The sequence below is a fragment of the Sinohyriopsis cumingii genome, chromosome 7, assembly GCF_028554795.1.
Source record: "Sinohyriopsis cumingii isolate HCF-2022 chromosome 7, ASM2855479v2, whole genome shotgun sequence".
Lineage (NCBI taxonomy): Eukaryota > Metazoa > Mollusca > Bivalvia > Unionida > Unionidae > Sinohyriopsis > Sinohyriopsis cumingii.
This window is the reverse complement of record NC_142967.1, coordinates 70,998,125-71,024,412: the sequence shown is the minus strand read 5'-3', so window position 1 is coordinate 71,024,412 and position 26,288 is coordinate 70,998,125. Positions and strand designations below refer to the sequence as shown.

The following is a 26,288-nucleotide window of genomic DNA, read 5'->3' as shown; positions in this document are numbered from 1 at the left end:
TGCCTATGGGTTTAAACTCAAAGTTATTATTAATAGGAGTAAATATATTTATTTGGGTCTAGGTCTGGATTTTGGAATTTCTTTAGTGTATTTGACATAGTTCAGGTTCTGGTTTCTAATAATAACTAATATTTTTTTATTTTGTAAATATAAGAATCATTCTAGAATGTTGTTTTTCATTAGGTAAAATTTTATGTTTAGAAAATTATAATTGTGACCTGAGGTCCAGTAGAAAACTATATAATGTTTCAGTCGTGTTTTATTCTGGGATTTAATTCCCAATACCGTTAGTGTTTTTCTCATTTTCTCTTTGTAATCAAGAGAAATAAATTATTAGTTTAATTTTACAAAGCTCTTTTTGTGTTTCTTTTCACTTTTTTCTGTTACTTATTTTAACAGCATAAGCTCGAAACACTTGTCAAACTAAACAAATCCCATATATTTTGAGGTGTATCGTATCAATGTTGAACTCGACTCAAAGTCGATTTCAACAGAACGAATCTCTTTTAGTCTCAGATATCAAATTTTAGAACAAATGCAATCAATATCTTGATGGGACAACCACTAAAGTTGTTTTTGCCACTCCAGAACCTAAAATCAAAGCCTATATCTTAAGCAAATAGATCATGTTCTATCCACCCCAGTTAAAGTTGCCCGATTGCGTTATTGGCTTTCCAGTTTTTATCCTCTCTGCAAGTACGTGTCAAGCTAAGTTTTAAAAATCAATGTCTGCATGAGTTTTCAGGGTACATTAAAAATGTGAACACTTTTAAGAATTTCAAATCCACAAAAACTAAACGACTTCCTTGATTATTATTCATAAACTCCATCAGATCATTCACAAAATAAACCTACGGTATTAGATTTGTCACTGATAAAAAATTTCCTGCTCTCACTTCCATCGTCGCATGACACGGGCGATACTCCTCTGCGGTACTGTATCACCAGTGTCAGCCTGCGCGAATGCTTCCTCTTTCTCAAGAATATGCATTAACTTGCTTCACCAGTCACTGCGAGCGCGAGTAAATTTTTCTCGCCACTGGGACTAAACATGACCTTTCATCAATGCCGGATTAAGGCCTTCCATGGCCCTAAGCAGTGAAAATATTATGGTAAACCCCGCCCCCGTATAAAATGCGAAGGTCAAAGCAATAATATTAAAAGTTAACAATGTGGGAAAATTGCCATCATTCTAGTTCAAAATACTCGTAACGTACCTGCAGATCGAAATGGTCATATAAAATTCATTAAATTTTATCATCAGCAATTAATTTGAATCTTTCTGGTGCCAATATCGGGCTGGTGCCCTAAGCATGAGCTCGGTGTGCTTAATGGGTAATCTAGCACTGCTTTTCACGCTGTTTAAAAGCCAGTAAAGTTTTTCTTTCGTTCAAGGTCACGTATTGATTCATAAAACGGGGACTTTTATTGATGAGTATGAGATCGTGGATCAAATGTTTTTGTTTAATGCATGCTCAAAAAAAAATACGAGGAAATCTTAGGACATGCAGTCACGGGTGACAACGTAGCATAGCTGATTATCGCTTCCGGCTTGCTTGCATACGATTTGAAATCGATACTGGCGAAACATGCATTACGCGGTATTTACAATAGTCTTCCACTGCTTTAAAAACAAAAACTGGCAAATACACAGCCAGTGTTGTCACAAGTCAGTCTGAATTCTTCAAGAAAAGTCCAACCTAAGCTCTCCGTGAATGATAAGCACAGATCAGGACAACCTTATCGCTAAACAATTTCTTGTCAAACCCAACTATTGCCCAGTAGTATATTTTAAAACTAACCTTGCTCTGACGGGAAATATCCCAGACCCTATTTATGTACAATACAGTGAATTAGGCTGTTGGAAGTTGATACATTTTAAACATACATAAGATCAAGCAATGGGGTATTTGGATTGTGACGTCAAATTGTGTCACTACCTTTAAATATTTAAATATGTTGTTCTAAAGCTTTCTTCAGTCTTTTTTTTTTTGTTTTGTTTACCCGAATAAGTCCACTAAGGTTTGCCGTGTGTGTGTGTGTGTGTGTGTGTGTGTGTGTGATTTGGATTTTAGTCACATCGCTAAAATGTCTGCAGTATGGCAGTTGATAGTGATGTCTAACATTGGGACATCATGCCGCTTGTAGTATCATGTCCCACCCACTCTCATTATATTATGGAAATTACCATGATTTTCTCTATGCTCCTCCTCCTTCGTCGAGCCACACTGATATACTGAACTAATTAAACCTGGACTCAAATGTGTCACATTTTGCACACATATCCTTAGCTATATTGTCGTAGTCTCGACACGGTCGAGGATAAAGGTGATGCCATACCTTTCAATGGAGCAAATAAAACTATTGTCGAAAAAAAAATATATTAAGTGAATAAAAAAATCCACCAACTAAGTAGAGTTACGCTTTTTAGGAAGTTTAGCCTATGATAAAATTATTAAGCCTATATAAGGTAGGTATGTTAAAGCTAACCGTACTTTGACCACCATGACATATATTACGAGATTCTCGAAGTAAAACGGTTTCCAGGTAAGGATTGTTGTACCGTATTTGGATATTCTATGATACGTTATTCCATTGTACCATATTTACTACCATCTGTTTAAGTTTCCAAAGTCCTCATATTGCACATCCCAGAACAAAGATGAAAATGGAAGTAGTTATTGGTTTGTTAGGTATATTTGATTTGCGTTCTTCGTTAGTTTGGTTTTTTCATTTCATTAAATGCTACGGATAATTGTTTTTTTTTCTTCTTGACCTTGATCAAAATCAAAGTTTTTTTCAGAATTTTAATCTTTAAGACTTGTGTTAGTAACAATATAATTATTTGGGATTTAATTCGCAATACCTTTAGCTGTCTTTACATTTTTCACTTCGTATTCAAAGGAAAAGTTTATTGTTGAATTTTATAAAGGTTTTGTTTAAGGATATGTAATGTCTTCAAACTTTCTGACAATATGCTTACAAAATGTGGGGCGTGAAACACACCCAACTACTCCATTGAAGAAGGGGTCCAAAAAGCAGGGGCTCTAATATAGCAATAGCATGTCCTATGATTTTCCCACTCATTTACAAGGAAAAATGTAAATGAAAAATTATCTCTCTCTCTCTCTCTCTCTCTCTCTCTCTCTCATAACGAACTAGTGTCTAAGTGGTGCTTACCTCCCCTTTATTCCAAAATTTCACAAAGCACACCTCATATAAATTATTTACATATTCGGCATCTCTAGTTGACAATGAAATGTTTTATTCGGTTAAATTTTACCCTTAAGCCTATTTCTTCAGCAGTTATATGTTAAACTGATTTCAAAATATTGAATCTCATCAAAACAAGGTAGAAGCAGACTCCACTTAAGATGACTGATTATTTATTGAATTTAACACATTAAAGACATACAAATGCACAAACATACATACAGACCGTTACATTGGATACAGTAACAATTCTTATCAGTTAAAAGTCACAAAATATATTAGATAAATCCATTCGACAACGCAACAAAAATCTCGCTTAATTGTTTTCTTATTACACTGGAGGCTTCTGCTTTAATAAATTATTTGTCAATCAATTTACCTATAACAAAATATAAACCTAAAGTTCTGTCTGTATTGGTTTATTATATTGAATAATGTAAAGTAATAAACAGTATGCACTGTCCTCACAGATGGTTTTTATCTAACTTGTCTTCAGAAATCATCTATCCGACAACCACCTCTCCACTGTAAAGAAAAAGATTTATTGTATGTAAATGTACCCTTTAAGAATGGTGAAGTTAAGTTATGATAGCATGGCCCATTAGATAATAGTTTTGTTGAAAGGCATAACCGATGTGCAGACTTATGCCATGATAATTAAATATTTTGGTCATGTAATAAAAAGGACTCTTATTGAAAATTGTATCCTCCCTGAAGAAATTTCCACACTGATCCTAGATCGAGAAGTATGATAATTAGGAGACACTGAAATTTAAAAACCATTTCAGTATAGACATGCTATTTTTAACCATTTTGGTCCATGTATTATCACTAAATAACAACAAGTGTATCAGACTGAACTCTGAAATTACAGAAGTGGGAAGAATAATCTGTCTACGATTTTGCGTTATTTGTCTCTCGTATTAATAGCACAATAGCTTAAGGATTTTGTACAGCTGCCCATCCGTTTACGTTAGCTATTGCAGGCCACCTACGCATTGCCACCTGCTGGATCGTGCAGCATCAGATCACTCTGCTATGACTAAAGCAGTCACAGGACAATATACCGGTCAATACAGGGCAGAAAATGGTCAAACTACGAAAAAGAAAGGCCCGGGATAGAAATGATCAGTGGACTTCAGCGATGATAGCCATCAGGAACCAACACAGCATAGCCGCACGCAGCGGATGAAAGGTGTATAGGTCAACCAGGAGATGAAACCTGGAGGATGTAGGTGAAACTACTTGCAACCACCGACCAAGAGAGACAATCCCCAGAGACTACTATGCAGAGATTGCTGTCAAAGTTGTCTGACTGTCTAAATGATAAGGACAGTGCGACTTAAACAACTGGCTATAATTTGATATAAAATACAACACTGCCATTTTCTGTCACTAGACGGGCCTAACTCAAACTTAGCCTAAACCGGACATTGAGTAACCCTCACAATGAATTCAATAGTGCGCGTGTACACAAATTTAACTTGTCGCACATAGCCAAAAGGTTAAAAACTACACTAATGCAAGCTAAGACAGTCACTGCACCTTTCCTTTAGTCTGAATTCGTCTGTCGTCGAGAAATCATCTCCGTATCGCAATCTGAGTGGCTGCTATATATGACTATGTTAACTGATTATACTGGAAGGGTTTTTAACCTACTAAAAAATACACGAGACTGACTAATTTTTTGCTTGATACGTATTTTATAAACCGAATTGCAGAAGCTTTTAAATTAATTTTGTTTTTCTGAAAGACATTGCTAGATCAAGCCTTCATTGCCAAAGAAAGCCCTGCTCATTATACCGGAGATATTATTGGCGATGTTCAAAGCAATGAAATTGGACGAGGACAAAGACTTTGTCTTCTGGAGTTTTGATTTTAGGTTTCTTAATGGCTAGAAAATCTTATATTGTGCCTAACTGAGTTAGGGATCTTGATGCAAACAAACAACTCTCCATGCAGGATGTCCTTTGCACTGGCTGTTCAAATGAAATGGCCGAAAACAACTCAGAAGGAGTATTTTATGGATACCGATCATGATAAGTCTCTATTTTTCCTATTTGTCCTTTTGGCGTGTAAAAAACAAAAAAAAAGAAATCATAAGAATCAATCCCCCTTCCATTTTTATCTGGTTACTTAACTAAAATGACGAGGATGTTTACGCTACCATATTCGAAAAACGGGCTCTATATTCTTGTCACTAGTGTAGAAGAGGTAGCGCTACCTGGGCTTTTAAGACTCGTGTCCCTTCAGAAATGATTCATCTACACGGAGATCGGATACGTGACGATAATAAGGAATATCTTTTTTTGACTTTGAAGAGAAATTATTCGTTTCTCAAAAACTGAGTTCCTTTATCTTTAATTAAACTTTTCTTTTCCTTCCAAAACTAACGACATTTACGTAATATTTTGAGCGATTCCATCGCCAACTATGTGACAGGAATTTGGTACACTAGGGTTCTAGCGTTTCCAGGATTCACCTCATCAAAAGAACAGAATACGATTCCAACGAAACAGGTCTGTATCAGCTCCAGATATACTATTATTCATGTAGGTAAAAATCATGTAATTAGGCTTTCATTTTCTGAGATCTTCAGTTTCCTCAACAATCCCTATACGCTCGTTAGATCTCATGCATCAATTAAGATAATCAATCGGATATGCTTACAAGACCAATAGATTTAGAAACAACTGTTGAGAAGATCAAAAGTATAAGTAAGTGCCTGCGTGTTCCAAACGAAAGGTACAATCTCAAGACAGTTATCAAGCATCAGTAAAGAACAATCTGCCTTTCAAGACGATGATTTCATTTTAAATTTTATGGCACTCGTGTTTTTTGACAGTTATTTATCAACGTTGTGTCTCATTTCCTATAATGCAATCGTAGACAAACCTATTTCACCTCTTTCAATAAGTAACACGAAATGTATAGATGCAGTTATTTGAAATTGTTATTACGTGATACTTTTCGAACTATATTTGACCTTTCTGTTTAAAGGACTACATTGGAATAGAAGTAATGATTCTGTGAAGAGGAACAAAATGTTGATTTGGTTTTCACATTCTCGTGGTGTCGTACGTAACATCTCTGGGTCTGGTTCACTTTTGGTAAAGTGTTTTTAGTTAAATTTAGAGTTGTTGTGTTTTGGGCGGACCTGTGGCATGGAGGCTAGATTTAAATTAAATTATTTTATATTAATTAATTCATCTGTATCGTCAAAATATATCATTCATTGTAAAGTGGAAAAATATCGGATATTTTCTATGTGCAATAAAGTGTAGATATTAACTTAGCCAAATAATCCATAATATCAGATTTTTTAAATTTAAAAATAAATGCTTTCATGAATTATCTGTCTATTATCACATGGTAGGCTCGGTTAACAAAGAAGGTTTGGGAAAACAACGCGCTGACAGAGCACACCAAGGTCCGAGTCTACCAGGCCTGCGTTCTCAGCACCCTTCTATATGGAAGTGAGACGTGGAGTACCTACATGAGGCAAGAACGCAGGCTCAACTCCTTCCATATACGGTGCCTAAAACGCATCCTAAAAATCAGCTGGCAAGACCGTGTTCCACACAGTGAGATCCTGCAGCGTGCAAGTACCCCCAGCATGTACTCCCTGCTAATTAAACGCCGCCTTCAATGGCTGGGTCACGTCCGACGCATGGAGGATGGAAGGCTGCCAAAGGACATCTTATATGGACAACTGGCCACTGGCATGAGAAGAGTCGGACGCCCCTCACTCCGTTTCAAAGATGTGTGCAAGAGGGACATGAAGGCATGCAACATTTCACCCGATGGCTGGGAAGAGCTGGCTGAGAACCGAGGCACCTGGAGACTGATGGTAAACAATGGCATATCAGTCGCTGATGTGAGGAGAGGCCAGTTGGCGGCAGAGAAACGTAAGAGAAAGAAGAACGCAACAGCAACCACAGTAACGCAGACTTCCCAGTATGTCTGCACCAACTGCAGTAGGGACTGTCACTCACGTATAGGCCTGCACAGCCACAGCAGACGATGCCAACGGAGACAGACAACACCCCAAGGGCGCTATTCGCATGGTCTTTCGAGACCGAGTCGCCAATGATGATGATGATGATGATGATGATGATTATCACATAGTCTGATTTGTAACAATCACGCTCATAATCTCATTCTTGCATATACTATCTTATATTTTTAGTTTGAAACTCGCAATTGGCAATAATGATGATTATAATGTTAGCACGTATACACCTACTACAACTGTTACTTCTAGAAAATAAATAACAACATAAATGAAAGTACGTATACTTCATTTTATATTGTGTGCTTGATCATTGTCCGAGAATGAGGTTCGAGTTTTGGCCTATCTGACTATTCTCGTGTCATTTTTTTAATGATGATTAGTTGAATTTAAGATCAAAACCTGATCTTGTTTACTAATTTGATTGAATTTTTAGTTAGAAATCATCCTCATTCGTGGCATTTTGTTGTGTCATAAGTCCGATGAAAATCTTTGGATAAAGTACTAGGTAAGCAATTATTCATTTCTATCTTAACATCAGTCTGTGCAATCGTTTGTGTCTTTTGAATTTTTACTTATATGCGAGAGAAATAATTTCTTAGATGAATGTTACAAAACCTGATGGTTTTTATTCCTTCTGTTACTTAGTTTAAAACCATCGAGTTTCGACAATAAAACTAATATTTTCAAGATTTTTTTATGTGAAAGAATGAACAATAAGAGGTTGTTCACCAAGAGAACGTTGTTTACAGTTAAACTTCCACTGATCTCAGTAATCATTGACATGGAATACGTAACCTGTAAAGTGATTATTATAGCAATCAATGTTGTTTACTGATAAAACTGGGCGCATTACAACTACGCTTTATTGTATATGGGATAATTGCCCATGCATAGAAATATCACTCCCTATGTTTTGCTGAACGAGACAATAAATGCTTTGTCTGAATGTTTTACAAGAACTTTAGATGACAGAGTTTTGTTTCCTTTAGATTTAGTTTTTGGTAGGATCATTATAGTTTCTTTCTTCTCGTTGTTTGCTTGTATTAAATGATAGAGTGGAGAATTCAATTTTTCAAGTTTCAGTAAGCTTGTCATTTAGTTGTGGTCATCTTAATGGGAATGAATTTTAGTACCCCGATAAGAGTTTGATACATTTGTACTTGGACAAATACAAAGTTGGAACTTGTCAGCCGGTGCAAGGATAATGTGCATACACAGAACTTTTACTCCTTCCTTCTACTCACATAACCATTACACATACAGTGTGAATAATCTTATAGAATAATTATCTTTCTACACGAGTTCCGAAATTCGGGGGTGGGTGGGTGGATGGGGTGAGGGGGTATAGATTGCGTACTGCTTTATTCCCGGACTTCGATCTTAGCTTTTCGTCCAGTATCTCCTTTAGTTTGGGCCACTGTACTTTCCGCTGACGTCTGATAGACGGTGTAGAGTAGGACCCGTGACGTCTGATAGACGGTGTAGAGTAGGACCCGTGACGTCTGATAGACGGTCTAGAGTAGGACCCGTGACGTCTGATAGACGGTCTAGAGCAGGACCTGTGACGTCTGATAGACGGTCTAGAGTAGGACCCGTGATGTTGATACCACATAAAGTATACGAGTAAGTTGATCTGCATACCATTGTTTACGCCTCCACAAAAGCGTTAATTGAATAATTTGTCAAATATATTTGAGTTGTTTAAAATTATACTTACCATTGGCACAAGCTTCAGAAAAACAGAATGAACCATTCAACCTGAACATTAACTGTTAGCAAACATGAGTCAGTGTGCATTTTCTAGTATTCCTGTAAAACGTTCATGCATTACCTTTATAACTTTAGTACAGAGAAATGAACAATGACAGATTTTGTTTTTCATTTACTCTACTATCACTATCAAAATTCTTACCCGATTGCAGTGTGGTTATAACCTAACTTGCAGACGAAGTTTTTCGGTAGATTGCACTGCTCATCTACCCAATTATCTACCACGTGGATGGCTAAACAGTTTGCAGAACCGTAGTTGTCCGGCTGACGAGTCCCCCATTTAGTGTAAGGAGTAAGCGACACCTCTATTTTGCTGGTCTCCCAGACCCATTCCCCCTCCACAATGGTGTCAGATGCCCCCAGCCAGAAGTTGTCTGCATCGAAATGATATCAAAATAGGTGTTACAATTTAGTGTATTATTATTATTATTATTATTACCGTCATCATCATCTTAAAAAAACTCATGCAACATGCAAAACCACATAAGCATAATTCTGGGGTCAAACATGTTCTCAAGTGTACGCGTTGACAATTGCATCACAAGGAGTTTATGCAGAAGAGAAATACATCTATTTCGAATATAAAGACCAAAGGACAAAAGGCGAACAGCTCTGGATATTTATTTTAAAATTGTTTTGTCTCCCATAACGTCACATCTAAGTATTCCACACAGGCGTAGAAATGGGCAACCAGTAAGCCATAGCTGCCAATTTCCTGTTCATATTGCACAGATGGGGTGCAAATTATGAATAAAGGACATTTTGATTGCAGCCCCACACTTCTGACAAAGCCCCACTGCTTCCTAAGGAGCGTGCCTTTTTTCAGAATTGCTTTTACTTGCCAGCGCCACAGGTGATAACGAAACGTCCGTAGTTACATGAGTGGATTGGGGGGTGGGGGTCACACGCAAATGAATACTACGCCGTAGGGTAACATGCGGGAGACAGTACGGGTTTGTATGGGAAATCCTGTGTTAAAATGGTCCATAGGTTTAACATGGGGATGATATTAAAGAGTTAAATGAGTTTAAGGGGTTCAACGGGAATAGTAATGTTAATATTTTTATCCACAATCCAAGACACCACATATAATATGCATCACACCGTGTATAGTGACCAATACCTGGTCATCTACCATCCAAAACGCCGTGTATAGTGACCAATACCCTGTCACATACTATTCAACATTCAACCTTTAGTCTTGGCCAACAATTTACAGTTTTCGAAATTTAGTACTGCCTTTATTTAGTCAGCCCATTTTAGTGTCATTATGAGTTGGTAGCCTAGATTATTGTACACTGGTACAACAATATATACAAATTTACTGTCTCCTCCGGTATGATATATGGTATAAGTAATGCTTTGTATTTAAATCTCGGATATATAACCCCTAGGTAGCAGGTCACTACACACTTCATTCTGATGGTAAAGTGTCGGGTGTTGGATAATAGATGACGGGTTACTTGGCACTACATTCTGCCTGTTGGAGAGTATATGTGATGTGTTGGATAATATAATACGTGTTATTGGTCACTACAAACGATGAGTTGATGATACAGTTTTGAGTGTTACAAAGTTGATTATGAGTATTGGCCACTACACACGGCGTGTTGGATAATATATGTTTGTGTTAGATTGGAGATAAAAAATATATATATATATATATATATATATATATATATATATATATATATATATATATATATATATATATATATATAACATTTTAACATAAGATTTCCCATACGACCCAACTGTCACAATCATGTTAACCTATCGCGTAATGTAAATTCCCGCATGACCCCAGATCCAATCATTTACTACTAACGTATGTTTTCTCTCTCAGCAAAATGCATATATATATTATGGCAGTCTAGTTTCATAGTATGAACGCTCATCACTTTACTGATGGACTAATAAATTAAGCAAAGAATGCATGCACAAAACATTCTGCCTTGTCACTAGCAGCAGAAAATAGTATACAGATTTGTTTATTTTTAATTAAATGTAATCACTATTCAGAAGCCGAATCCTCACAGTTATGATCAATTATCTCATGTTCCACTTGGAAAATGTAGCAACGTTACTCCCCCGATTATGGACATATTGATTAACTTCCTTTACACGCACCCCGCCCGTCGTCCAGACTGGGCCTCCTAATCCATATTCAGTTACATCGTATCTTTATGTTGTAACTGCACTTATAACGTTTTATAAAAGTTATTGGAAACTGTTAGTATTTATGAAATTTTAATAGTGGACTTTGACTCCTTCCGAACATAATGATACCCGTCTTTAAAACTAAAGTACCTAGTACAAAGGTTTTACATGCTATTCTGGAAGAGACAGAGTTACAGACAGGTGGATGGAAACAAAAGCATAGTGTGTGTGTGTGCCTGTCTGTGTGTCTGTCTGTATGTTACATACGTCCGTGAAGCTTTATTTCGGTTTCTATAAAATGTCCTTCCCTTTCACTCTCGATTTCTGCCAGGTAGCCTCCTTGAACGATGCACATTTCCTGATCCAAGTTACAAGACAGAAGTAAACGATATATGTAGGTAAGCAAACAAAAATTAAATTGTAAGTGAAAACCTAAAAAAGGAGAAATGTCGCATTGCTCTCTGATATGCTGAAACAAATTTAACATGTACACTGAGCACTGAGTACTGAGAACATACATACATACATACATACATGGGCGCCCGCAGGATTTTTGCGGGGGGGGGGTCAGTCAGTGACGGCCTAGTATACTAAGCAGTCTGAGACTAAAGCTAATATTTACTAAGCGTATTGAACAGAACCTTGTGTCATATTTTCAGCTTTATTTGCATGATTAAACTTGTCGGAATTTATGTATGTATTTGCAGTATGAGTTCCAGTGGAGTCACGTGACAACCCTTGACCTATGCTGCGGGCACACATACATACATGCATGTATACACACGCACACACACAAATCATATGGCAAATAGCAATCTTTTCAAGCACGCTGCATCCAGAAATGTATCGTATAGTTAAGGAAAGATAATGATAACTGTGAAAATAGAACATTATAAAAATAGTTTTTAATTTTCTGAGTATTTTCTACTTACACTGAGTCCTTGTCGAAAGCAATTACAAAATCGCAAAACAGAGAGAATTATGTACAGCATTAAACACAAAAGAAAGCGCTGAATTTGTTCAACTTTACATGATTGTATGTCTCATGGAAGTGTTGCCTATACTCTTTTGATGTCGCGCCTTACTGATGGTAAAATGGCAACCTAGTTGGCATTCTGAGGTCACGCCTTCTTGGTCGAATCTCATAGAAGTTGAAACCAATATGTCTATATTCGTATTAACAAATATGTCTATACTAGTAATATAAGCCACTAAGATATCATTCGATGATTTGAACCGAGGTATAATGAAAGAAAGATAATTCGTATGATACAAAGTTTTATTTACATCTTTTCTATCAATTGGATTTTATGAAATTAAGTTTCCTAAATATTCCTCTCTTGATATAAAAACAGTTGTCTTCGCATATTACCAATGGGTTTAAATCTAATGTCCTCGTTATTAACAAATTATTTTTAAAAAGGACAAACAGTTACAGTTCTTAGAAAGTTGAAATAAAATTCATTTCTGGGGGTATTTGTAAATAAATATACGTAAACCATCTCATAGTATCTATATGAAATGCAAGTAGGAACACTCTATTTCAGTAATTCTACCATCATGTGTTAGGAAGTCTATCGTCATATTACCATTGCTTCTGGCCACGAGAGGGTGTCTCTGCTGAAGAAATAGCAGTTTTCATCATGGTTTAACCATCCCTGCTGACACTGACCACTGACTAAAGTGGACAAAAAACATTGGCAAAAAATGAACATATTTTTTTATTTGGTCTAATTTTGTATTTCTTAATGGTGTTTTTAATTTGCTTGGGATATTCATAGTTTTAAAACGAGTGTAGGAAACAAAGCTGATTTCTACTCTAGATACAAATTATATGCTGCGCAATATGTTATATCACATTTCCACAGTATAGGGACTTACATTATACCATGCAATATGTTATATCACATTTCCGCAGTATAGGCACTTACATTATACCATGCAACATGTTATATCACATTTCCACAGTATAGGGACTTACATTATACCATGCAATATGTTATATGGCACTTTCACAGTATGAATACTTACATTAAACCACACAGTATAGGGACTTACATTATACCATGCAATATGTTATCTCGCACTTCCACAGTATAGTGGCTTACATTATACCATGAAAAATGTTACTTCACATTTCCACAATATAGGGGCTAACATTACGCCATGCAAAATGTTACTTCGCACTTCCACACAATAGGGGCATACATGATACCATGCAAAATGTTACTTCGCACTTCCACAGTATATGGACTTACATTATACTATGCAATATGTTACTTCGCACTTCCACAATATATGGACTTAATTATACCATGCAATATGTTATATCGCACTTCCACACAATATGGACTTACATTATACCATGCAATGTGATATATCGCACTTCCTCATCATAGGGGCTTACATGATACCATGCAAAATATTACTTCTCACTTCCACAGTATATGGACTTACATTATACCATGCACTTTGTTATATCGCACTTCCTCATCATATGAGCTTACATTATACCTTGCAAAAAGTTAAACGCACTTCCACACTTTACGTACATATATAATACCATGCAATATGTTGTAAGATGGGTGTGGGGTCGACCATTAATTATGTCAACAAAATGGGGGGGAGGTGGTTTGAAGAAGTTTGACAATTGTTGACATGGGGGAGGGGGGAGTTCAAGATAAATTGACGTCAACAATGTTATTTTGTTACAATAAATTTAATAAATCAAAAAATAGGAAATTAGTCGGTGCGTTGATATGGCACACACTCGCTCGCCCGTGAACAGCCCACCAGTTTAATCCTAAACCGGTTGAGCTCTTGCCAAGGAAGTCATAGTCTTGCATCATCATATTTTGTTTTTATTCAATGTAGATTGTAGACTGTATACAGATTAACCACATATGGTATTAATCTGAAGAAATTAATGAATCAGCCACTATGCCCATTATAACAATTGAGGAACATTTGGCTTCCCCATGGGAAGATGATAGAAGCTAGAATATAAAGTCTCGATTTTTTCATGAATTCAAAGTGTTATAGTCAGTTTGAAATCTGTTAAACAAGTAAAAAAAAATGTATTAAAATTTATTTGTAGACCTTTTAATTTCCATAATTCTATTTTTAGCATAAAAGCCAGCCGTATAAAATATTGTTAGTTTGTGGGGGGGGGTAAAAAAGTTTGACATAATTTTATTAGGGGGGTCACTGAAAGTTTGACAGTTGCTGACAAGGGGGGGAGGAGGTAAAAAATTGCCTAAAAATTGTTGACATAATTAATGGACGTCCCCTATGGTCATTTATTATCTTGTTGAAAATTTAATTGCACTTCATTCTAACATGGTCTCATTACAGGCTGTTATCACAGACTACTCCATAACAGTGTAATAACGAGGGAGTGCTGTACGTGTGTCGAAGACGGAGGATGGGGAGAGGAAGTAAACTGGAGGATGACGAGAGGAACAGAACTCACGGAAGGACAGAAAAGTTTCAGTGTTATTCATTAATTATCCCATTCTTGGGAAATTGTCACATCTCATCTTTTATGAATTTCTACAAAATATAATTTCTTTGAAAAGGATATAAATGATTTTAAAAACAGTGAAGTAAAATATTACAACTGGATTTTCAACGATTTCAGTAGTACTAGTAATAATACATTATACAGACACTTATATCACTACGACATTATAGTATTCTCTAAATAACCTTAAATAAAATTGTGATTACTTACCTAAAACATAAGTAGACAAAAAACCAAAAAGGAAAGTGCATAAACTCATTGTAATTTCTTAGGTTTATAGGTGACTGACAATTGTAAATGTGGAAGTTTTACTTGATAGTAACTGAAAAGAGATAAGAACCAACTATCCTATAACTTATAATGCCATAATTAGATAAGAACCAAAATGGCATGACACGAACACACGAGATATGGTTCGTCCGAACACAATCCTAGATCTTTGTTGAGGTCAATATAATGTTTATTAATCAGTAAACCTGATGTGTGTGCGTGTGTGTGTGTGTGTGTGAGAGAGAGAGAGAGAGAGAGAGAGAGAGAGAGAGATGTTTAACGCTCTTTAATATTTTTTGTCATATCGCTAAAACGTCTGCATTGTGGCAGTACATAGTCATGTCTAGCACTGGGGTATCAGGCCGCATGTGGAGGTGTGTCACTTTATCAATCTCTGCTCGAATTCTAGTGCCACATTAAAGTTATAATTGATCACGTGATGACCTAGGTGGGAAAAACTTAAAGTACCGGGACCGTATTGTAACCAGCGATTGTATACACAATGTATATTTTTCCTACTCGCCAACGAGTGTTAATAATTAAATAAACACACTGGGATCGAATCCTCCACACCTTTGACATAACATTGGTTAATAAATTAAGTGTCTTATTAAGTGTGCAATCACATTTTGTTGATAGCTGCACAACTACAGTTTTGTATCTATTTGCTTTTCACATGACTTCACTTCATCAAGTAAAAACATTCTTTTTCATGAATCGTGCCTAATGTTCTCGAAAGATATACTCAAACTTAAGAAAGCCGTTGAACGTTCGGGACTGAACTCTTCCCTTGTGTTAAAACAAACGTTTGCAAACAGTGAACAGTGATCCACTCTGAGGAACAACATTCATAGGTCCAGAGACATCGTCGTATGACACGACCTAAAATCCCCAACGCTCGTATTTTTCATGAATTTTCGCCCGTATCTAGCTACGATAATCCGGGGGGGGGGGCGACCATTTCGACATTTTTATATTAAATAATTAATAATCGATTTTTAGAACATTATAATAGGTTTAAGAAACAGCAACAACAAAGCATTAAATACGCTACAGTATGTGTGCCTCGTAACAGACAAATTTAACATATAGGCCTAGTGTCGACTGGCTATTGCAACTATGTATCATAGATATTATGAACACTGTTGATATATCCAAAGGAAAGTGTAAACATACCGTTACGACGAACTAGATTACTGTAGATTATCTGGTACAAGTTCAGTTATAATGTTTTCATCCAGCGCAATATGTATGTAGGCCTGCAGTTGAAAGAATGTTTGTATATTCGTATTATTGCGCCATGGGCGGATCACAATTTGATATACCAATGGTATTGGTATATCAATTTGCTTTATATCAACACTTTAAATGCCATTCTTTTAACGTGTGTGGTATATATATATATATATATATATATATATATATATATATATATATATATATATGTCTGTCTGTCTGTGTGTGTGTGTGTGTGTGTGTGTGTGTAGAATGTCATACTGCAAACAAGACGATAATCTCTCTCTCTCTCTCTCTCTCTCTCTCTCTCTCTCTCTCTCTCTCTATATATATATATATATATATATATATATATATATATATATATATATATATATGAGTACTTTCTGCAGGTGAATAGATATTTCGCTATCTTGAGTGTGTGAAAAAGATAGAATGCTTGATCAGAAGCAAGAAATTCAAAAGGAGTTTTTGATACGTCATTGCCTGACATAAAGCAGTAAATTTCCGAAAGGACAATATAATTGTTGAAGACTCTTTTAACGTATCGTTACCTTTGCCGAGCAATATCTTAAACTGATGTTTGATCAAATTGCAAGTTTTATGACCATTACAGGGAAATTTTATGAGCTGGGTGTTATGCGTCCATTCCGAATCATCAGACTATGCATTGGTCTCGGGTCAATTATTTTGCCATTGGAAAGTAAATTGGAATTATTGATTTTTAGACCCAGTGCCTCTCTTCACGATTAAACCTAACACTACGTGAGCCGGTATTAAACGTTTTTTCCAATGTGTTCTTCAGACTCATTCATACAATAACTTCCCTTCCAGTTATTTGCATCCTATACAAAGACGGCAATATTTTATCAGATAAATAAAGTTTGCCTTCAGCAATGCAATATTCGTTATTATTAGGTATTTTTATGAAATGGATCTTTTGACACTTAACTGTATAACTAACTCAAACGTTATTCCCATTTTCTACCTTAAAATGCCATTGCATTAAACCTAATTCAAATTTTCTACAGTAAAGTGCCATTGTATTTTGGACTAAATGTTATCTTAATATTTCCCAGGCTATAGTTCGAGTTTCCTCTGACCCTTGCCATCCCATTTTTTATATTTGGACGTTTATGTTGGGGTGGGTGTACCTCATCACGAATTTCCAAATATCAAAAATGGGATGGCAAAGGTCAGAGGAAACTCGGACTATTCAGGCTTTAAACTGGTATCATAAAGGTTTCGGTTCTAACTTTCAAAGAATATCCATTCCTAAACTGAAACGTCTTGCCATTCAATGTGATTAATAAAACAGGATCAGTATTTGTTCAGGAACAGGTATAATTAGATCGTCGGGTTTAAATCGGCTTGGCAATCGTAGCCCATGTTCCATTTGTTACAAATATCAGATAGCCCTTGTTACATTTGTTACAAATATCAGATAGCCCATGTTACATTTGTTACAAATATCAGATTTAGATAGATTGTAAATGGCGATTAAAATTAAAGGTGTGAGAGAGAGAGAGAGAGAGAGAGAGAGAGAGAGTATTAACTGAAAATGATATGTATTGTTGACATTATTGGTTTATATTACTTTATTTGCCCAAATCGGATGGTTTTATCCTTATTCGTTAACTTTGCTTGAGAGAAGGGACTTTTGAGGTAATTAAATACTTGAACAGATGGTCCACTACCTTGATAAATAGAAAGCTGCCGTGTAGGCCCTATGTTCCAAGGGAACGAGGTGGAACGATGACGACGACGACGACGACGATGATGATGATAGTGATGATGATGATGATGATGATGATATGAAGGTGAATCACGGAATACTATTTTTATTTATAATAATACTTACATTTCGTCCGTTGCGCAAAAAATTGTAGAAACTCATTTACTTTTTGTGTCTTTACTTGATGAGAGGGAAACTTGAATATTGAACGAAAAATATCGACCAATTATGGATGACATTAACCCCTGCATATGGCGGGGTTAGGAATGTCGTCATGTTTTGCTAACAGAAAAGGAATTTTGGCGTCAATTTACTATATATCTCATAACATAAGGACAGGAAAACTCATTGTACTAGCAAATTTAGATCTATCCTTGTGCCAGTAACTGCATATTTTGGGTTTCAGACACATCGATAGCTTCGATCTCTTTACATCTAGGCTACATAGTGGCTTTTGATGAGACTCTTTGCAACAATTGTATTTGTTTCAAACATTTTTTGCAACATGGCGGTTAAACTTTCAAAATTCTGCAATTTTTGTTTCATATACTTCTTATTTTCATTGTTCTAAATGACAGTATACTTCTTACCATGATCAATAAATACAAACAAAACAAGAAATAAATTACAGTTCTTCTCTTCCCTTCATACATATAATAGTTATTTGACTCAGCCTTGCGTTATAGAGCGAAAAGTCATTTTCCCGCAGACCACAAAACCTATTTCCATGCTCTTTATTCTCTCACATAATAATTACAAAGTATAGACGAATGGTTCAAATTGTGCATGAATGGGATTGCAGAAATTTCACTTCTTGCTGGGGTTCATCTCGCAAATGTAATAGAGTGATACCCCATGGCATGATTCGTCGCGCCAAGTTCCATCTCCGGCAATCGCCATACAATTTTCAGGTGCCCCTCCGTTCGGATTTCCGGGATACCAATTTGAATAGGATGGTGGCCTGAGCTCCGTCTTTGAATTTTGCCATACCCACTCTCCTTCTACTATGGTATCTGATCCGCCAATCCAAAATTCTCCTGCAACATGAAATTTAAAACAAGTTATAATACTTTCTCTTACTGGATGCAAGACTATCTTCAGATATATGATGGTTGTTCCTCCATTTTTAGTCTGTCATAAAATCGGTTTGCATTTGACTCCCGAAGACTTAATTGCTGGCCAATAGTGAAATGATTCATAGTATGTAAAATGTAGCTCTGAGAATCCCATCATGCAACAGTGATTGATGCATATTATAGAAAATGTCGTTCTGACAATCCCATCATACAACAGTGAATTGATGTATAATATGGAAAGAGTAGAGCTGACAATCCCATCATGCAACAGTGAATTGATGTATAATATGGAAAAAATATAGCTGACAATCCCATCATGCAACAGTAAATTGATGCATAATATGGATACTGATAGGTGTTGTTCTTGCAAAGACTTATTTAAATATTTTGTCTTAAAAATAAGCCATTGTAAAGCCCTATTAAACGGTGATATCATTATATGTCATACACTGAAATATGGTAAAATACTGCACGTGTGAACTTCTCGTAAGTCGATATAAAACTATAACGAAAAGCGGCTTACGAGCGAAAACCTTTGCTTGGTTTTCAAGGAAATGCCCTTCTCTGTCGCTTGTTGCTTCCGCGAGATATCCACCATGGAGTCTGCACATAGTCTTTGAAAAATCAAAAAGAATATGGTAAGCGCATGTCATGTTTCTAAGAACGACAGTGTTGTACTGACTGCTAAGGAAAACAAAGTAACGACATAAGCACAATTATAAAGGTACACTTATGAAAACTTTACAAAATACATAATTTCAGTATCTCGTCTAAAGAAACCATATATTTGATCATAATGAAAGAAACACACACACACACACATCCAAAACTAGTTGTTTTAGTGTGGGGTTTTCTACTAGCCTAAACGTTTTCAGTTACTTTTGAGTGATTGTCAGAAGCCAAAAGTAGGTACAGATAAACAACAACATTTTACAACGCTTGACATGATTGTGGATCTAATAGAAGTATTATTTCAAAATCATCAATATCACGCATATATATATATATATATATATATATATATATATATATATATATATATGTGTGTGTGTGTGTGTGTGCATCGATTAGAAGCAGTGCTGAGGGAGTATGGGGGTGCACTAGTATGTTCAAGGAGAGAGACATAGAGACATACAGACCATCGCCTCCACCCATGTTAGTGTGTCACGACTGAAGAAGTAGCAGGAGGCATCATGATGTAACCAACCTTGTCCACACTGACCAGCAACTGAAAGCAAATGACTTCGATAGCATTAGTAACATAACTGAATAGTTTTGTCCATACATACATAGATACATACATACATACATACATACATACATACATACATACTCATTCCAATAATATGCGTGAACTAATAATCGTACACCTACACGAGTTGTTCACATTCCAAATACACTCTCTTCGCCTCACCTTTTTCCAGCTTACTTTACGATCGTCTCCAGTTCATCCATTTTCAACAATAGGGCGTACCAAAATTTCACGTTGTATATTCGGATAAACGTGCGTCACAAGCATGATATTGAAAAAATCATCTTTTTATTTGAATGGTGTCTCGTCTTCCCGACGGGATCCACCTCTTCATATTTGATCTTGGCTCTGGTATACATAGTTTTCAAAATAATTGGCATTAACACATTGAAGGACAGACATAGAGCTTGTCCTGCCTTTATCCCAATTTAGGATTTTGTTTACATGAATGCAGCTTAAGTGTTATGCATTCTATAATTTACATTTTTTAATGCACACTTTCTGTGCACACATGACCTCTCCGATGGCCTAGTGGTTAGAGTGTCCACCTTGGATGCGGGAGGTTGCAGATTCGAACCCCGGCCGAGTCATACCAAAGACTTATACAAATGTTTGTTTGCAACTGAATGCAGCTTAAATGTAATGCTTTCTATAATTTACATTTTTTAATGCACGCTTTCTGTGCACACATGACCGCTCCGGTGGCCTAGTGGTTAGAGCGTCCTCCTCGGATGCGGGAGGTCGTATGATCGATCCCCGGCCGAGTCATACCAAAGACTTATAAAAAAAATGGTACTAACAGATGCCTCGCTTCGCGCTCAGGTTAGTGTTATGACTGGTCGGCCTGGTGTTAGAATAATGTGACTGGGTGGGACATTATGATACGTGTCTGCGGCATGAAGCCCCAATGCTAGACATCTTTGAATAGTTTTGTAAATACATACATACATACATACTGGGTGGGGCATTATAAACTGCCACACTGCAGACATCGTAACGATATGACTGCAAAATTGTTAAAGCTACGTTAAAAATCCTAATCACGGACACACACACACACACACACACACACACACACACACACACACATGTGTTTGTATTTCATTTGCGCTACCACTACTTCTTGCACGACAGCAACTGTTTCATTGACGACGACTACAAAGAAGATGGTACTAATGATGACGATGATTACCGTTTCCTTTGCACGAAAAGTTGCGCAATGTACTGTTAGTTTAAAGAAGAAGAAGAAGAAGAAGAAGAAGAAGAAGAAGAAAAAGAAGAAGAACAAGAACAAGAAGAAGAAACCAACCTGATACGAAATTGTAAGCAAGAAGAATACTGGTAGACAATACGTGCAACATCTTTTGTGGCCAGTACCTTGAGAACTGTTATGTGTTCGTGTGAAACTTGATAACGCAGATCACTCCTGTATAGACAAATAGATAAAATTATGCCAGCGTATACATGTCAAGTCAAAGACAGGAACAGAACCGTCGCTCAGTACGTTATTCAGGATGTAGGTAACTAAAAAATAGTCTTCGCACACTGCTCAACACCATTAACGGTTTTGTTGCTTCCTTGCTTGATTGCAGTAAAGACTTTGATGATAATCAAAAGTCCGAATGTGATGAAAAATAAATATAAAGTGCAAATGTGCGTCCCAATGTGATGAAAAATAAATATAAAGTGCAAATGTGCATCCGAATGTGATGAAAAATAAATATAAAGTGCAAATGTGCGTCCGAATATTGATTTTACTGGAAGGACCAACTCAAAGAAACATTGAGTAAGTTCCATATACCGAATTTACTCGGATCCAGTTACAAATGCAGTTTGTTAGGACTAGTCAGTCGCGAGTTCAGATTAACGTCTGTGTTGCATGCAGCTGAACAAGGCTTTTACGCGAGTATATACGGTCAAACTCTTTTTCTTTGAAGTCATCAAGGCTGAAGCTTGAGTGTGAGGCTGGAATCTTTAACTATAGTGTATAACTGGATATACTATTGTATCTGCATGTACATAGTATTTTCCTTGCATGAGATTTTCAACTAACCTCGTTGTGAGTCTGTTAATCAGCAAATTGTATACACCGTTAAATAATAATATTTATATAATACAGCAGGTGCCAGTAGAAAACATTTTTTATCGCAGTGTTTGAGATATAGGGTGGAACAACTTCTTCCTTTAACGATCATGATGTGCAGCTAAGTCTTGTCTTCTTTTACAGCATTTTATTGGCATTTTATTGGATGAGGATATGTAATATGTTTGTATCCATTGTTCACTGAAGACGTTTGTGCTGAAGTTGTGTCAGGAAAAAACATTGAGCACCTATCCATGTAACTATTCATTTGTATTTATTTGTGTATTTATTTATTTTGTCTTTATTTCATTAGTGAACTTAATTATATTAGAAAAGCATGGCTACAGGGATTTTTCTATAATTTCAGGTGGGTAGAATTATATTTATGTTTGTTTCTTATATTGTGACATAACTAATGGACGAATAATATACTTTATTAATTTCTTTATCTGCACATGACCAATACAGCTATCATTTATACATTATATTTTGAAAAAGAAAAGCAAAACAAAGCCATGTATTCAAACGTGAGAAGCTGAATCACCATCTGTTGTTCCGTGTATGTTGTACAGAACACTTCTATCCGGAACACTGAATAGTACCATGCATTGATAATGGTTTGACATCTAACTTCTGATTCATAGCAAAAGCCAAAATGGATGAACCGTAAGAAGAAGTCGAAGCAGACAAAACTCATCCTGATCTCGTAGGTATAACGGTACAAACTGCGCAAGTCCAGGTGGGCGGAGCTATAAAAAACAAAACTAGCTGTGATTGGTGCATTATGTAAGAGTTGTACTTTCTGTTAGGATTTTTAAAAATAGTTGTGCCTCTTGGCAGCATATGAGATTACGTTAATTCCTATCTGAATCATATTTTGTATTTTTTTATGATTTTTTTTTAAAAAATGTGGTACACATGTCCGAAACTGTGCCTGTTGTGACTAGATAACTCTTACCCCTGTCCAGTTACAACAGAGCTATCTTTCTTAAATGCAATGGAGTACCTGGTTTTGTCCTTGTCAAATTGACAATCTAACACTGCTCTCTAGAAAAGTGTGTGACATGCACGCTAAAGTAGGATAGAAAATATATTTATTTTCCCAAACATTAGCATTAAGGTATATGGAAAAACAATTGGTATCGTGATACCCGTACCGGATGTCCCGAAAATACAACAGAACCCTCCATTGCGTCCCGGAAGCATGGGTAAACTTTCATTTGAAGGAAAATTCTGTCGTATTACGTTCTCCAGTATAACGTACACAGAGGATTTATGTGTCGTTCGAAATAGACAACAGTATACAAATCTTTGCATTGATAAACCATTTTTAAAATATTAACAATAAAGGATGTGAAATATTATACGCCACTGATGCAAATTTCATTTGAATAGCTTAAAGCTATGTTAAGTTATTGGAAAATCCACATGACTACCTCATATAAACAGACTGTCCAACATGATATAATATCTGAGTCGTGCAGTACAAGATGTCCTTGATATGCCAGGCCAACAAAGTTGTTCTCGGCGTTTTCATTTTTCTTTCTGACATAACTGGTGGTGGAGAACAACTGTATGAAGACTTTATGTGTTGTTATTTTAGGCAGATTATTGTTGATGCATGCCTGAATGCTTTTCAGATATTTTACGCATCAACTTATGGCAAGAGCTATGACTGGCACCATCCCATGCATTTGTCAGCTTTCTGTTGATATCAGCTTTGCTATACATGTATTGCGCATTGCTTTCTGTGCATGCATCAGCAATTCAAACCCAAAATAAATATCTGCTGAATTGACTGGTGTTTTGCTCGTACAGGATTAATACTGATAACAGCAAGTGTTCTCAACGATTTAATGTCATGGATTAATAGAGGATGGATTATGCTTACCATCTGCAACGATTCAGCTGCATGCAATATAGACCTGCATCTGAAATCGCTACTGATTATTCCTAACAAAGATTTTAAGTGGAAAAGTCGTTGCACGGGAGCAGTCCCATTTCTCAGTTTCAGAAACCTGGGTCTAGCTGATGGCCATGACGTCTACTGTACATCATCATGCCCAGCATTCTCCACAACGCGTTGCAGAGCCGCCTTCCGGGCTCTTGGATCTTCCTACTGATCTTATCCTACGAGTCTGCCTTAGCGTGCTAGGGTTGGCAAGTCCCTAACTCGCTGACTGCCTTAGCGTGCTAGGGTTGGCAAGTCCCTAACTCGCTGACTGCCTTAGCGTGCTAGGGTTGGCAAGTCCCTAACTCGCTGACGGTTTGAGATCCATCGGCTATTCTCATCGCCTGTCGAAGCGATATGCCGGTCAATGGTCGCTATCAATTACATACAGTTGCTACGAGCCACATGTGAGAGACTGATGTCAGGTGGGTACCAAAGCAGGCGAACTACTCCCGGAAACACGATATGTTACCCTGTCAAAGGTACTACCATTCCTTGGCACCCCATACATATATCACATGAAAAGTACGCACACGCACATACACACACACACAGATATATATATATATATATATATATATATATATATATATATATATATATATATATATATTGCTTTTAAGATAACGTCACTTCATCAAGTAAAAACAATTTTGTACACGAATCGTGCCTAATTTTGACGTAAGATGTCCTAGAACTTAGAAAAGACGTTGAAAGCTCCAGAATAAAATCTTCTCTTGTGTTCAAACACACATTTGCAGACAGAGAACAGTGATACATTTAATACTACACAGGGTTATTAGGAAAAGAGTTTTTAAAAATCTTTTCTGTAGCGCTTCTGAATTTAGTAGAGAGCTACACACACAAGGCAGACAAGAAGAGAAATGTCAGTGTGACTAACAAACAGATATATATATATATATATATATATATATATATATATATATATATATATATATATATATATATATATATTCCATATATATTAAAATAGCATGGCTTTTAAATAATTTGATATACCAATACTATTGGTATGTCAAATTGTAATCCGCCCATGGCGCAATAATAAGAATATATGTTCTTGGACCTGTGTGCTGTCGGTTCTCTTCCTATATATCAGTGATGAATTTCCACTTATTAATCATTAGTGACGTACAAAAATAACGGTAAAAAGTAAAAATAATCCCCGTTTTCTAAACTAATTTAACATGGTACATACTTTCATCACAGTCCTTTCTTTTTGCCGTTTCTCTCTCTCCCCTCTCATGCATAAAGGACAGAATAGGCAGAAATATGGAGTGAGAGATAAAGAATTTGGGCTGGATGAAAACCTCGAAACTGAACTTGTACAAAGTAACCTACAAGAAATGCGGTTTGTCCTGACAGTATGTGTACCATTCCCTTGGAATCTACAGTGTTCACATAATCAATGATACAAAGTTGCAAAATCATATCGAGATTACAGGACACACGTAAAGTATTTAATGATTTCTTATTGTTTCTTAAACCTATTACATAGTCAAAAAAATTTATTATTATGAATTAAATATGAAAGTGTCCAAAAGCCCCCTCATCCCCCCCCCCATCTTGACCATCGTAGCGCTCTCTGTTGACCATCTTAGCAAGACACGCGCGAAAATCCGTGAAAAGACGAGCATTGATGATTTTCGCTCGTGTATGTTAAGTAAAACCGACCAGAGAGAGAGAGAGAGAGAGAGAGAGAGAGTTATGGTCGGTAGTAATGTTAATTAGAGCAGAATAATGACTTAGGACAACTGTAAATATATTAAAATATTTTAATTACTTCTTATTGGTTAGTCATTTCGCTTTGTTTCTATTCCACACTAAATTCCATGCGCCTGTACGTGAATGACTGAGCATTCAGTGTTCAAGAATCTAACGATGTGTTTGTAGTGCTCTACTTTCTTCATTAAAACTATCTTCATGTATAAAGCATAAGTGTGTCTTTTATTGATTTAATCAATGTGAATAAAAACAGAAACT

At 36.3% G+C, this 26,288-nt stretch overlaps 1 protein-coding gene across 1 annotated transcript; it reads right to left on the bottom strand.

The window, feature by feature from the left end:
* Positions 1-3,369: 3,369 nt before the first annotated feature.
* LOC149795487 (C-type mannose receptor 2-like) lies at positions 3,370-21,696 on the bottom strand. Its single transcript, XM_089963811.1, has 10 exons — positions 21,560-21,696; positions 20,138-20,226; positions 19,522-19,612; positions 18,732-18,959; positions 18,166-18,204; positions 14,892-14,948; positions 12,748-12,836; positions 11,426-11,516; positions 9,141-9,372; positions 3,370-3,738 (listed from the first exon to the last, which is right to left on the bottom strand). Exons 1-10 carry the CDS (start codon positions 21,609-21,611, stop codon positions 3,717-3,719), a joined length of 990 nt encoding a protein of 329 aa, XP_089819937.1. The 5' UTR covers positions 21,612-21,696; the 3' UTR covers positions 3,370-3,716.
* Between the last annotated feature and the right edge of the window lie 4,592 nt (positions 21,697-26,288).

Coding starts and splice junctions, on each gene's coding strand:
- LOC149795487 (XM_089963811.1), bottom strand. CDS start 21,611: ATGTTGCACGTATTGTCTACCAGTATTCTTCTTGCTTACAATTTCGTA. Junction 20,227..21,559: donor TGCTTACAATTTCGTATCAG/GTTGGTTTCTTC, acceptor ATTTGCTTTCAG/TTGCTGGTCAGTGTGGACAA. Junction 14,949..18,165: donor TAACCCCGCCATATGCAGGG/GTTAATGTCATC, acceptor TATAAACCTAAG/AAATTACAATGAGTTTATGC.